Source organism: Nomascus leucogenys, chromosome 1a (assembly GCF_006542625.1).
Source record: "Nomascus leucogenys isolate Asia chromosome 1a, Asia_NLE_v1, whole genome shotgun sequence".
Lineage (NCBI taxonomy): Eukaryota > Metazoa > Chordata > Mammalia > Primates > Hylobatidae > Nomascus > Nomascus leucogenys.
This window is the reverse complement of record NC_044381.1, coordinates 20,086,594-20,099,227: the sequence shown is the minus strand read 5'-3', so window position 1 is coordinate 20,099,227 and position 12,634 is coordinate 20,086,594. Positions and strand designations below refer to the sequence as shown.

Sequence of the window (12,634 nt, the reverse complement as noted above, 5' to 3'; positions counted from 1 at the left end):
CATCGCTCGCTGCATGCCTCTCTTCCTTACATCACTGACAGCACCCCCATGACAAGCCAGAAATCCAGTTGTCATCCTGAATTTTGCATTCTCCCTCCATTCCTACTTCTTATTAGCTAAAAAGTTCTATCCAGTCCACCTCTTAAATCTTTATTTCTTAGTTTTTACTTTCAAAAATTTCAGATCCAAAGAAAAGTTGAAAGAATAATACAATGGACAGCTTATACCCTTCACAAAATTCACAATTCATTAATGTTTTTCCTATTTGCTTTTTTTTGGAGAAGGAGTTTCACTCTTGTTGCCCAGGCTGGAGTGCAATGGCGCGATCTCAGCTCACTGCAACCTCTGCCTCCCGGGTTCAAGCGATTCTCCTGCCTCAGTCTCCTGAGTATCCGGGATTACAGGCATGTGCCACCACACCTGGCTAATTTTGTATTTTTAGTAGAGATGGGGTTTCTCCACGTTGGTCAGGCTGGTCTCCAACTCTTGACCTCAGGTGATCTGCCTGCCTCACCTTCCCAAAGTGCTGGGATTATAGGTGTAAGCCACCGCGCCCACCCCACTATTTGCTTTCACATTCTCTTTCCATATATGCTTTTTCTCTGGAACCATTTGAAAATAAATGACAGGCCAGCTGCAGTGGCTCACACCTGTAATCTCAGCATTTGGGGAGGCTGAGGCGGGAGGATCACCTGAGGTCGGGAGTTCAACACCAGCCTGACCAACATGGAGAAACCCTGTCTCTACTAAAAATACAAAATTAGCCAGGCGTGGTGGTGCATGCCTGTAATCCTGGCTACTGGGGAGGCTGAGGCAGGAGAATTGCTTGAATCCAGGAGGCAGAGGTTGTGGTGAGCCAAGATCGTGCCACTGCACTCCAGTCTGGGCAACAAGAGTGAAACTCTGTCTCGGAAAAAAAAAAAAAGTTAAAAAAAAGAAGATAAATCATGGCTGCGCTTGGCGACTTACTCCTGTAATCCCAGCACTTTGGGAGGCCAAGGTGGGCAGATCACCTGAGGTCAGGAGTTCAAGACCAGCCTGGCCAACATGTTGAAACCCCGTCTCTACTAAAAATACAAAAAAATTAGCCAGAAGTGGTGGTGCACGCCTATAATCTTAGCTACTTGGTAGGCTGAGGCAGGAGAATCGCTTCAACCTGGGAGGCGGAGGTTGCAGTGAACCGAGATAGCACAACTGCACTCCAGCCTGCACGACAGAGCAAGACTCCGTCTCAAAGAAAAGAAAAGAAAAGAAATCACAAATACCATGATATTTCTCCTATAAATACTTCAGCATGCATCTCTTAAGAATAAGCATTCTCTGCTACATGTCTTCAATATCGATGTTGCAATGGAAGTTCTAGCCAGAACCACTAGGCAAGACAAATAACTAAAGATAAAGGGCATACTAATTGGAAAGAAACAAGTAAAATTATCTTCATTTTCAGATGACATGATCCTATATGTAGGAAATCCCAAAGAACCCATAAGAAAATTATTAGAGCTAGTAAATTTAGCAAAGTTTTAGAATTACAATCAACATGCTAAAATCAGTTATTTCTATATACCAGCAACAAACAATCTGAAAAGGAAATTAAGAAAACAGTTTCACTTACAATAGAATGCAAAAGAATAAAATACCTAGGAATAATATTAATCAACAAGGTGAAAGACTTGCACACTGAAAACTAAAACATTGCTGAAAGAAAGCAAAGACCTAAATACAGTTATGCATCACTTAATGACAGGAAGCCATATTCTGAGAAATACACTGTTACATGATTTCATCGTTGTGTGGATATCATAGAGTGTACTCATACAAACCTAAATAGCATATAGCCTACTACACACCTGGGGTCTATGGCATAACCTCTTGCTCCTAGGCTACAAACCTGTACAGTATATTACTATGCTGAATACTGCAGGCAATTGTAACACAATGGTATTTGTCTATCTAAACATAGAAAACATACAGTTTTAAAAAATGGTATAAAAGATTTAAAATAGTACAACTGTGTAAGGCATTTACCATCTGTAGCACCAGAAGTTGCTATAAGTGAGTGAGTGGTGAGCCAGTGAGTGGTGAACGAATGTGAAGGCCTAGAACATTACTCTATACTACTGTACACTTCATAAACAGTGTATCCCTAAACTCCACTAAATTTATAAAAAATGTTTTGTTTCAATAACAAATTAACCTTAGCTTATTCTAACTTTTTAACTTTATTAACCTTTAATTTTAAAAAACTTTTTGACTCCTTTGTAATAACAATTAGCTTAAGACATATACATTTGTACAGCTATACAAAAATATTTTTTCTTTGTATCTTAATCCCATAGACTTTACTATTTAAAAAAATTTTTTTAAAACATTTTTGTCAAAAACTAAGACACACACATTAATCTAGGCCTAGATGGGGTCAGGATCATCAAGGTGTGTCACTAGGTGATGGGAATTTTCCAGTTCCCTATCATATGGGACCAATGCTGTATGTGTGGTCTGTAATTGACCAAAACTTTGTTATGCAGCACATAACTAAATGAGAAGACATCTTGTGTTGATGAGTCGGAAGACTTAATATTATAAAGATGGCAGTACTCCATAAATTGAGCTACGATTAAATGCAATCCCCATCAAAATTCCAATGGCATGTTTTGCATAAATGAACAAGCTGATCCTAAAATTCATGTGCAATTGAAAGGATCCTTAAGAACTAAACCCATCTTGAAAAAAAACAAAGTTGGAGTACTCTTACTTCCTTATTTTGATGCTTGCTACAAAGCTATAGCACTGGCATAAGGATAGGCACATGGACCACGGAAATAGAAGTGAGAGTCCAGAAATAAACCTATACATCTATGGCAATTAATTTTCAACAAGAGTGTCAAGACCATTCGATGGGGGAAGAATAGTCTTTTCAAAAAATAGTGCTGGAACAACTGGACATCTACCTGCAAAATAATTAAGCTGGAGTCCCAACCTCACACCATTATTTAAAAATAAACTCAAAATGGATCAATAACCTAAATACAAAAACTAAGACCATAACATAGGGTAAGTCTTTAAGATTAGATTTTAAAACATAAGGGTAAACTTTATGACACTGGATTTGGCAATGTATTTTTAAATGAAACCAAAAGCATGATCTACAACAATTTTTAAATTATATAAATTGGGCTTCAAAATTAAAAACTTTAACATTATTAAAAAAGTGAAAAGGCTACAGAATGGGAGAAAATATTTGCACATCACATATCTAATAAGAGTTCAGTGTCCTGAATATATGTTAAAAACTCTTACAATTCAATAACAATGAGACAAACAACCCGATTTTAAAATGGACAAATGCTTTGGGAGGCTGAGGCAGGAGGATCACTCGAGGCCAGGAATTCAAGACCAGCCTGGGCAACATATGGAACCCTTATCTCTACACACACACATATAAATCATTTTTTTTTTTTTCTTAATTAGCCAGAGTCATGACAGGTGTGCTGAAGAAGACCACTGGCCTTCTGGGATTGGCTGTATGCGAGAGTCCACAAGAGATGCTAAGAATATTGTACACAAAGATTTTTTATGTTCTTGAGCAAATCCGTAAAAATGCAGCATATAGAAAGTATACAGAACAGATTACAAATGAGAAGCTGGCTATGGTTAAAGCAGAACCAGATGTTAAAAAATTAGAAGACCAGCTGGGCGCAGTGGCTCACTCCTGTAATCCCAGCACATTGGGAGGCCAAGGCAGGCGGATCACCTGAGGTCAGGAGTTTGAGACCAGCCTGGCCAACATGCTGAAACCCCGTCTCTACTAAAAATACAAAAATTAGCTGGGCATGGTGGTGCATGCCTGTAGTCCCAGCTACTTGGGAGGCTGAGGCAGGAGAATCGCTTGAACCCAGGTTGCAGTGAGCCGAGATCATGCTACTGCAGTTCAGCCTGGGCAACAGAGTGAGACTCTGCCTCAAAAATTAGTTAATTAATTAAATTAAAAAAAATCAGAAGACCAACTTCAAGGTGGTCAAATAGAAGAGGTGATTCTGCAGGCTAAAAATGAGCTAAGTCTGGCAAGAAAAATGATGCAGTGGAAACCATGGGAGACTCCTGCCAATCAGTGGAAATGGCCAATGTAATTATTAAATTACCTTGGTAGGTTGATGGGAAACTGATGTAATTAAATATTCTGTTATATTAAGAGTGTGGGGCAGGTGCAGTGGCTCACATCTGTAATCCCAGCACTGTGGGAGGCCAAGGCAGAAGGATCATTTGAGGTCAGGAGTTTGAGACCATCCTGGCCAACATGGTGAAACCCCGTCTCTACTAAAAATACAAAAATTAGCCAGGCATGGAGGCACCCACCTGTAAACCCAGCTACTCAGGAGGCTGAGGCGGGAGAATCGCTTGAACCCGGGAGGCAGAGGTTGCAGTGAGCCGAGATCGTGCCATTGCACTCCAGCCTGGGCGACACAGCAAGACTCCGTCTCAAAAAAAAAAAAAAAGGCAAAGAACCCTTGTGTACTGTTGGTGGGATTGTAAATTGGTACAGCCATATGTAAAACAGCATACAGGTTCCTCAAAAAATTCAAAATAGAACTATCATATGATCCAGCAGTCCCACTTCTGGATAGCCAAAAGAATTGAAAACAAGGTCTGTCTCTAAGAGACATTTGCACACCCATGTTCATATCAGCATTATTTACAATAGCCAAGAGGTGGAAACAACCAAAATGTCCAATGACAGATGAATGGTTAAACAAAATGTAGTATATACATGCAACAGAGTATTATTCATCCTTAAAAGAGAAGGAAATCCTGTCACATGCTATAACATGGATGAACTTTGATAACATTATGTTAAATGACATAAGCCAGTCACAAAAAGACAACTACTATTTGATTCCATTTATATGAGATACTTAGTCAAAATCATAGAGACAGAAAGTAGAATCATTACCAAAAGCTGTGGGTAGGGGGAAAGGAGTTGTTTAATGAGTATGAAGTTCCCATTTTGCAAGATGAAAAAATTCTGGAGATCTATTTTACAACAATGTTAATATATTTAACATTACTGAAGTGTACACTTCAAAACGGTTTAGATGATACATTTTGTGTTATGTATTTTTTAACCACAATTAAAAATGCATTAAATTTTTTTTTTAAATGAGACAGGGTGTCATTATGTTTACCCGGGCTGATCTCAAACTCCTGGCCTCAGGAGATCCTCCCATCTCAGCGTCCTAAAGCGTTTGGATTACCAGTGTCAGCCCCTGCGTTTGGCCACCCTAAAATATTTTTAAAAGGAAAAACAAACAAAAAAACCTAGCCCATAGTTTTAGACTTTCTCTTTGCCTCACATTAATTTACTCCCACTACTTCAATAAAAATAATTAGGGCGAAAAAAACAGGAGGAGCTAAGAGCTTGTACAGACATTTCTCTAAAGAAGATACACAAATGGCCAACAAACACATTAAAACATGCTCAACATCATTAGTCATTAGGGAAATGCAAATCAAAACCACAATGAGTCTCAGCTACTCCAGAAGCTGAGACAGGAGGATGCTGGAGGCCAAGAGTTCCAGACCAACAGGATCTCGCTTTGAGCAACAAAGCAAGACCCTGTCCCTACAATAAATTTTTTAAAAATTAAAAAAATAACAAGTGTTGGCCATGATTTTGATAAAGTGCGGTCCTCATACATTGCTGGTGGGAATGTAAAATGGTTCAGCTGCTGTGGAATACAGTTTCAGTTTCTCCCCGAGTTGAGAATAGAATTACTATATGACCCAGCAATTTCACTCTTAGGTATATACCTAAACTAATTTAAAACAAGTACTCAAACATAGAAGAACTATTTACAATAGTTAAAAGGCAGAAACAACCCAAATGTCTATTAATGGATGAATGGATAAACAAACTGCAGTCTATATCTACACTAGAATATTGAGCCGTAAAAGGAGTGAAGTACTGATACATGCTACGACTCAAAAGATTAGAAGACAGACACAAAAGGTCAATATTGTATGATTCTATTTTTATGAAATAGGTACATCAACTGAGACAGAACACAGATTGGTGGTTGCCAGGACCTGGTGGAAATGGGGAAGGGGGAGCAACTGCTTAAGAGGGTACAGGGTTTTCTTTTAGGATGATGAAAATATTTTGGAACTATATCGATAGAGATGGTGGTTCTATAGCATTGTGAGTGTACTAAATGCCACTGAATTGTTCACTTTAAAATGACTGGTTCTGTCAATTTCACCTCAACAAAAAAATTACATACAGTACTCAGATTTTAAAAAGCATCATTTCACCAAGATTCCATGAATTAATGCGAGATGATCAAAGAGGATTCAGTAGAATCGTTCAACTTCGGTCGTAAAACAGTCCTAAACTCAAACCTTTGTGACACTAAAGTGGGAAGATGGTACGTGATAATTTTAGAAAGTAAAAATTATTCTTGTTTACTTGGTCTCGAACTCGAACTTTTTTTTTTTGTGGCGGAGTCTCTCTGTCGCCTGGGCTGCAGTGCAGTGGTACGATCTGGGCTCACTGCAACCTCCGCCTCTCGGGCTCAAGCGATTGTCGTGTCTCAGCCTCCCTAGTAACTGGGACTACAGTCGCCCCCCACCACGCCTGGCTAATTTATCTATTTTTATTAGAGACGGAGTTTCGCCATGTTGGCCAGGCTGGTCTCGAACTCCTGACCTAAGATGATCCGCCCGCCTCGGCCTCCCAAAGTGCGGGGATTACAAGCGTGAGCCACCGCGCCCGGCCTTGCCCTCCTATTTTGGTACCGTCAGATGCAAAGTGTCCGGGACAGAAGTGGGGCTCCACTGGCGCCCAGCTGCAAAATCCAGGCAGCGTGGAAACGACTAGACAGGGAACGGGCTAGCCCTCAGAATTACACGCGGGCTCGCCTTACCAGACGACCACTACTGGCACAACCTTACACCCACACCCAACCGACTTCACCTCCCAGGCCCTGATTAATCTCGACCCCGGAAGTGCCGCCCACCCATGCTCACTTCCGCTATCCGGTACTTCTGCTCATCTCGCGAGAACTGAAAGCGCCTATGTGACCTGCGCTAAGCGGAAGTTGGCCCTCTTTTCCGTGGCGCCTCGGAGGCGTTCAGCTGCTTCAAGATGAAGGTAGGTGGTGGTGGCGAGTGTTAGACTGGGTTTGGGGATCGTGAATCGAGTCCCAGAACGCGGCATTGCCTCAGTTCCAGCACTCCAGGATCCTGGCTTTAGGTGGAGAAGGGTCTCAAGTAGGAGAAGGCTCGCCTTTCTGGGGCATGGAGCTTTTTGGCCGAGCGGATGGCAGGCGATTGCGGCTGGAGCCGCGGCGGGCCGGGAGCGCCATGGTGGCGTCCCCGCGCCCAGCCGGGACGGATGCGGCGTGTTGCCCAGTTTGCGGCAGGCCTGTGGTGCGGCTCTTGACCCCGGCTTTCTTGCTTCGGGAGGGTGAACGGCTGCGGAGTGCCCTCGCCCCCAGAGTCATTCCGCGGGGCTTGAGGGGAAAACGTCCTCCTGAGTGCGGCGCTTCTTGACTGCTACTCTGCTTTCACGTGCTTTTAGTGAGTACAGTCGGCATCTTATATTTCCTGCTTGTGTGGAGGCAACATGAAAGGCTTTTTGCAGTGGAATTAACTTTGTAGATGGCTCTACAATTACCTGTGTAGATAGTTTCTTAAACTATTTCCCCCCGCTTTTAATCCTTAGCTGAACATCTCCTTCCCAGCCACTGGCTGCCAGAAACTCATTGAAGTGGACGATGAACGCAAACTTCGTACTTTTTATGAGAAGCGTATGGCCACAGAAGTTGCTGCTGACGCTCTGGGTGAAGAATGGAAGGTAAAAGTTGACGATCAAATTGTTGCAGCTGTTTAAGTGAGGGACGGTAAACCCCATTGGTAACTGGTATTTGGAATGGGGTTCAGACTCCGGGTTCTGGCTTCTGACCTTTGGTAAGTTGCTTCTGAATGCCACTGTATAAAGTAGAGGTATTACCTTGGGGTGGGGGGGATGTAGAGTAAGCCATAAAATATACGTAAAGTTTACATCAACATAATTCTTGCCCTGCATCATGCATTTGGCAATATGTCACATAGCTGTACTCCTAATCCCCAAAGTGCCAAGAAGGGTTGTATCTGATTTGTTTGTTGCTGTTTGATATTTTATCATCTTAGTGCTGTTATCTCTAATAAAACATCGGTTAGAAATGTGACTTGAAAGACATTTAATAATTGAACTTGACAAGTAGGGAATATAGACAAAACTTACTGATCAGAGAAAACGTGCTTAAGTTCAAATTGGTTTTCATAATTATACTTTCTCATATAGGTGTGGTTCACAGAGGTCACAGTCCCGTAAGGTATAATTTTGGAATAGAAATAGTAAATGTGTCATTCATTGTATGCTCTTGCAGGGTTATGTGGTCCGAATCAGTGGTGGAAACGACAAACAAGGTTTCCCCATGAAGCAGGGTGTCTTGACCCATGGCCGTGTCCGCCTCCTACTGAGTAAGGGGCATTCCTGTTACAGACCAAGGAGAACCGGAGAAAGAAAGAGAAAATCGGTTCGTGGTTGCATTGTGGATGCAAATCTGAGCGTTCTCAACTTGGTTATTGTAAAAAAAGGTGAGGGTTACTTGTGTTCAATTTTCGTTGAAATTGATTTAAAGCCAGTTGTCCAAATGCTTATTCATTTGCAGTATCCAAACTTACAGACCAATGGATTTGTTTCTTTACCATCAATTAAACATTAAACATTCTGATTTAGGATTCTTAAGTTGTTGAATTAAAATCCCTTCAATTGTCTCTTCTAAGGAGAGAAGGATATTCCTGGACTGACTGATACTACAGTGCCTCGCCGCCTGGGCCCCAAAAGAGCTAGCAGAATCCGCAAACTTTTCAATCTCTCTAAAGAAGATGATGTCCGCCAGTATGTTGTAAGAAAGCCCTTAAATAAAGAAGGTACGAGGAATTATGCAGTTAGGGCTTGCTTAATTTTGGTAATTTGTCTATCATTTTGTGTGCATATCAGAAGATAAGTATGTGCCTTTGGAAGGCCTTAGCACTATTCACTTGGAGTCTTTACAAAAAATATTTGGGGGTGGCCAGCATATCCAGTTGGTATTAATCCTTATTATATCTAGTGCCTTGTAGAGTGCAGTAATGTTGAAAATCTGCCTGTGAATCTTTGATGTATACATTATCCAAAAATAACTTGACTTTAAGGCCATTGCTATCTGGTTTAAGAGTCACATGCTTGAGAATTCTGGGACTATTATCTCACCACCACACTCTTTGTAATTTTATATCAGATGTTCTAAATTATTAATATTTTTTAAGAGATGAGGTCACACTATGTTGCCCAGGCTGGTCTTGAACCCTTGAGCTCAAGTGATCCTCCCACCTTGGCCTCCTAAAGTGCTGGGATTGCGGGTGTGAGCCACCACACCTAGCCCGTAATTATTTTTTGGCTTACAAAACAAGTTGCTTTAAACTTCTGTTTCATCTGTAGGATATGCACAGTTACATATTAACATAATGCCACTGTTATTTTAGTAAAACTGGAAGGTAGTAAAAGCCTGGTTATTTTTCAGGACTTGGTTTTCCTTATATTTTTATAATATTTGACCGATCTTCTAGATTTCTGTGTGGGGGCAAAAAGCATTTTAGAATAGTTCTGATTTGATTTTAAAGGCCTCAATACAGGTTTTCATAGATGCTGTTAATGAAGCTTATGTTTATTTCTGATGTTTTTAAAGTAGATGTGGATTCTAACAAAACAAGTACTGAAATGATTGAGTCCTTTGAATTTTTAGGTAAGAAACCTAGGACCAAAGCACCCAAGATTCAGCGTCTTGTTACTCCACGTGTCCTGCAGCACAAACGGCGGCGTATTGCTCTGAAGAAGCAGCGTACTAAGAAAAACAAGGAAGAGGCTGCAGAATATGCTAAACTTTTGGCCAAGAGAATGAAGGTTAGTCTAAGATGATTTGAGGGGGTGTGAGGAGTTCGACCTGGCTTTGGATTTGCGTCTTTACCCCAGAAAGGCCTTAACTATATGCTGTTCTGTTTTGTTTAGGAGGCTAAGGAGAAGCGCCAGGAACAAATTGCAAAGAGACGCAGACTTTCCTCTCTGCGAGCTTCTACTTCTAAGTCTGAATCCAGTCAGAAATAAGATTTTTTGAGTAACAAATAAATAAGATCAGACTCGGATCTCTGTTGACTTTTCATTGCTGATAGAAAACTACATAAATGAAGAGAGGGAAAGTTAGGTCATAGAAAATGGGGATACGTGTATATGGTAATCCAATGGTGGATAAAATCAGACCTACTGTGTGGTAGTGGAAGGCAAGGTCAATGTACAGGGGCTCCTTTTGGGGGATGGGTGGCACAGGAAGGGATTTTGAGCATAAGACATCTGCCTCTTCAGAATGGCATGGAACTTAGGGGAAATGATGGGACTATTAATCTTTTTTAAGCACTATACACAATACATGAAAATTGACCTTGTGAAGATGAACATGTCTTCTTTTTTAAAAGGTAACTTTTAAGGCATAGTTTTAGTGGCTAACCATCTTAAAACGAAGGTTTTTAAACCATTTCAAATTGCTTTAACAAAGCTTTTCAACTCCAGTGAATTGTTAGGCTGTTTCACACACTGAAAAGGAAGTGACTAAAAACATTCTTGGATCAGTGAAAAATGCACAAAGTATATATTTTTTTCTAATAGTTTCTATGCTAACTAGCCTATTCTGCCAACATCAGGATCTTTAGAAGACACATTAGGCTTTAAGGTTGAAGTAATGCAAGCTCTTTGTTGGCACTACTGTAATAGCTTTACAGAGCAGAATTCTAAATGTTAAATGTACATGTGAATCACCTAGGGATCTAGTTAAGGCACAGATAGATAGTGATTGAGGAGTGGGGACCCACATTTTTACATTACTAAAAAGCTCCGAGGTGTGAGGCCAGTTAATGCCAGTCCCTCGACACCTACTAAGATTCTTTATTCCTCTTACTACATGGTGTTAAAAAGCTACATAACATGAAAAGAAACTTAGCTGGCAATTAATAATAGTATGCAGAACTTAATGGGCAAAGGGGATAGCCAGGTGGGGAGGGCAAGGCAGCTGGATCACCTGAGGTCAGGAGTTCAAGACCACCCTGGCCAACATGGTGAAACCCCATCTACTAAAATACAAGACAATTAGCCACTGGCGCCTGTAATCCCAGCTACTTGGGAGGCTGAGGCAGGAGAATCGCTTGAACCAGGGAGGTTGAGGTTTCAGTGAGCCAGGATCACACTTTTTTTTTTTAAATCTTTGAGATGGAGTGTCAGTCTTGACGTCCAGGCTTGAGTGCAATGGCGAGATCTCAGCTCACTACAACCTCCGCCGCCTGGGTTCAAGCGAGTCTCCTTCCTCAGCCTCCCAAATAGCTGGGATTATAGGCATGCGCCACCACACCCAGCTAATTTTTGTATTTTTAGTAGAGTCAGGGTTTCACCATGTTGCTCAGGCTGGTCTCAAACTGGCCTCAGGTGATCCACCCAACTCGGCCTCCCAAAATGCTGGGATTACAGGTGTGAGCCATCGCACCCGGCCGATCACACTGTTCTACTCCAGCCAGGGCAGCAGAGCAAGACTCCATCTCAAAAAAAAAAAAAAAAGCAAAGAGGAGAAATTTAGCATTTTGCCCAAAGCTAAAAGGACTGAAACAACCACAGAGAGGAACTTAAAAGCCACAAGGTGAGTCCAGTGTATGCTCCAAAGTTTTGTATTAGCCAGTTCTTGTTTGATTATGATGCACAAAACATGAGAACCGCCCTGCTTTCTGAAAATTGAGTGCAGCCACAAAATAAGGACAGTCTGTTTCTCCTTAGACATTTTTTTTTTCTTTGACACAGGGTTTCACTCCTATGCCCTGGATGGTGAGCAGTGGTATGGCTCACTGCAGCCTTGACCTCCTGGGGACTACAGGTGTGCACTGCGGCTAGTTTTTGTGCTTTTTGTAGAGTTGTGCTATGTTACCCAGGCTACTCTTGAACTGGGCTCAAGTGATCCGCCTGCCTTGGCATCCCAAAGTGTTGGGATTACTACAGGCGTGAGCCACCATACCCAGTTCTCCAGAGACACAGGCAAGTCATTCTGACGTGTTATTAACTATGCAGGTAGTGATCAACCTATACAATTCATTCATTGGAAGAAAAAAACATCGCTATCAAACCCCAAACCAATATAAGGTACTGCTAAGTAATCTGGACTAATTTGAAAGATTGCTTTTAGAAGTTATCAGGATTAAAGTTGCATACAGTGTTACAAGTCATTCCAGGTACTTCTAAGTATTTCCATAGTATTGTTTTTGTCTTACAGATTTTTAGTGGTACCCTCTCTGTGGTGGGTATTGGAAAAAGCCTTTGAAAATTTGTAACAAGAAATCAGTCCCAATATCTAAATGGCAGCAGCAGACTAAAGTTTTCAAGGTAGAGATCTTTACATATTTTTTTTAATGGGAAGCGCTTCAGTAAGTGAAAATTTAGTTCAAGTTACGAAGACTCCAGTGAAGAAATGGAAAAAACAAAATATTGGAATTCTAAAGATTACAGATTTCAGGAGGCTTAATG

The 12,634-nt window shown here is 41.2% G+C and overlaps 2 protein-coding genes across 3 annotated transcripts; both read left to right on the top strand.

Moving 5' to 3' along the window:
* The first annotated feature begins 3,479 nt into the window (after positions 1-3,479).
* On the top strand, positions 3,480-4,179 carry LOC100604070 (NADH dehydrogenase [ubiquinone] 1 alpha subcomplex subunit 5-like). Of its 2 annotated transcripts, none has more exons than XM_012500708.2 (2): positions 3,480-3,556; positions 3,989-4,179. In XM_012500708.2, the coding sequence occupies exons 1-2, from the start codon at positions 3,480-3,482 to the stop codon at positions 4,128-4,130; spliced, it is 219 nt and encodes a 72-aa protein (XP_012356162.1). In that variant the 3' UTR covers positions 4,131-4,179. The 2 variants fall into 2 exon arrangements, with proteins under 2 accessions (XP_012356162.1, XP_003260440.1); XM_003260392.2 differs by having other exon boundaries at positions 3,480-3,696; positions 4,003-4,179.
* A 2,878-nt stretch (positions 4,180-7,057) lies between these two features.
* RPS6 (ribosomal protein S6) lies at positions 7,058-10,224 on the top strand. The gene is made up of 6 exons (XM_003260382.4): positions 7,058-7,147; positions 7,721-7,852; positions 8,427-8,637; positions 8,827-8,973; positions 9,828-9,985; positions 10,091-10,224. The coding sequence occupies exons 1-6, from the start codon at positions 7,142-7,144 to the stop codon at positions 10,184-10,186; spliced, it is 750 nt and encodes a 249-aa protein (XP_003260430.1). The 5' UTR covers positions 7,058-7,141; the 3' UTR covers positions 10,187-10,224.
* The last annotated feature ends 2,410 nt before the right edge of the window (positions 10,225-12,634 follow it).

What these genes read in the sequence shown, in the direction of transcription:
- RPS6 (XM_003260382.4), top strand. An exon ending in CTCTGGGTGAAGAATGGAAG is followed by an intron (nt 7,853 to 8,426) that starts GTAAAAGTTGAC and finishes ATGCTCTTGCAG; the next exon opens with GGTTATGTGGTCCGAATCAG. An exon ending in CTTGGTTATTGTAAAAAAAG is followed by an intron (nt 8,638 to 8,826) that starts GTGAGGGTTACT and finishes GTCTCTTCTAAG; the next exon opens with GAGAGAAGGATATTCCTGGA.
- LOC100604070 (XM_003260392.2), top strand. Translation starts at nt 3,480, where the DNA reads ATGACAGGTGTGCTGAAGAAGACCACTGGCCTTCTGGGATTGGCTGTA. An exon ending in AAAATTAGAAGACCAGCTGG is followed by an intron (nt 3,697 to 4,002) that starts GCGCAGTGGCTC and finishes AAAAATCAGAAG; the next exon opens with ACCAACTTCAAGGTGGTCAA.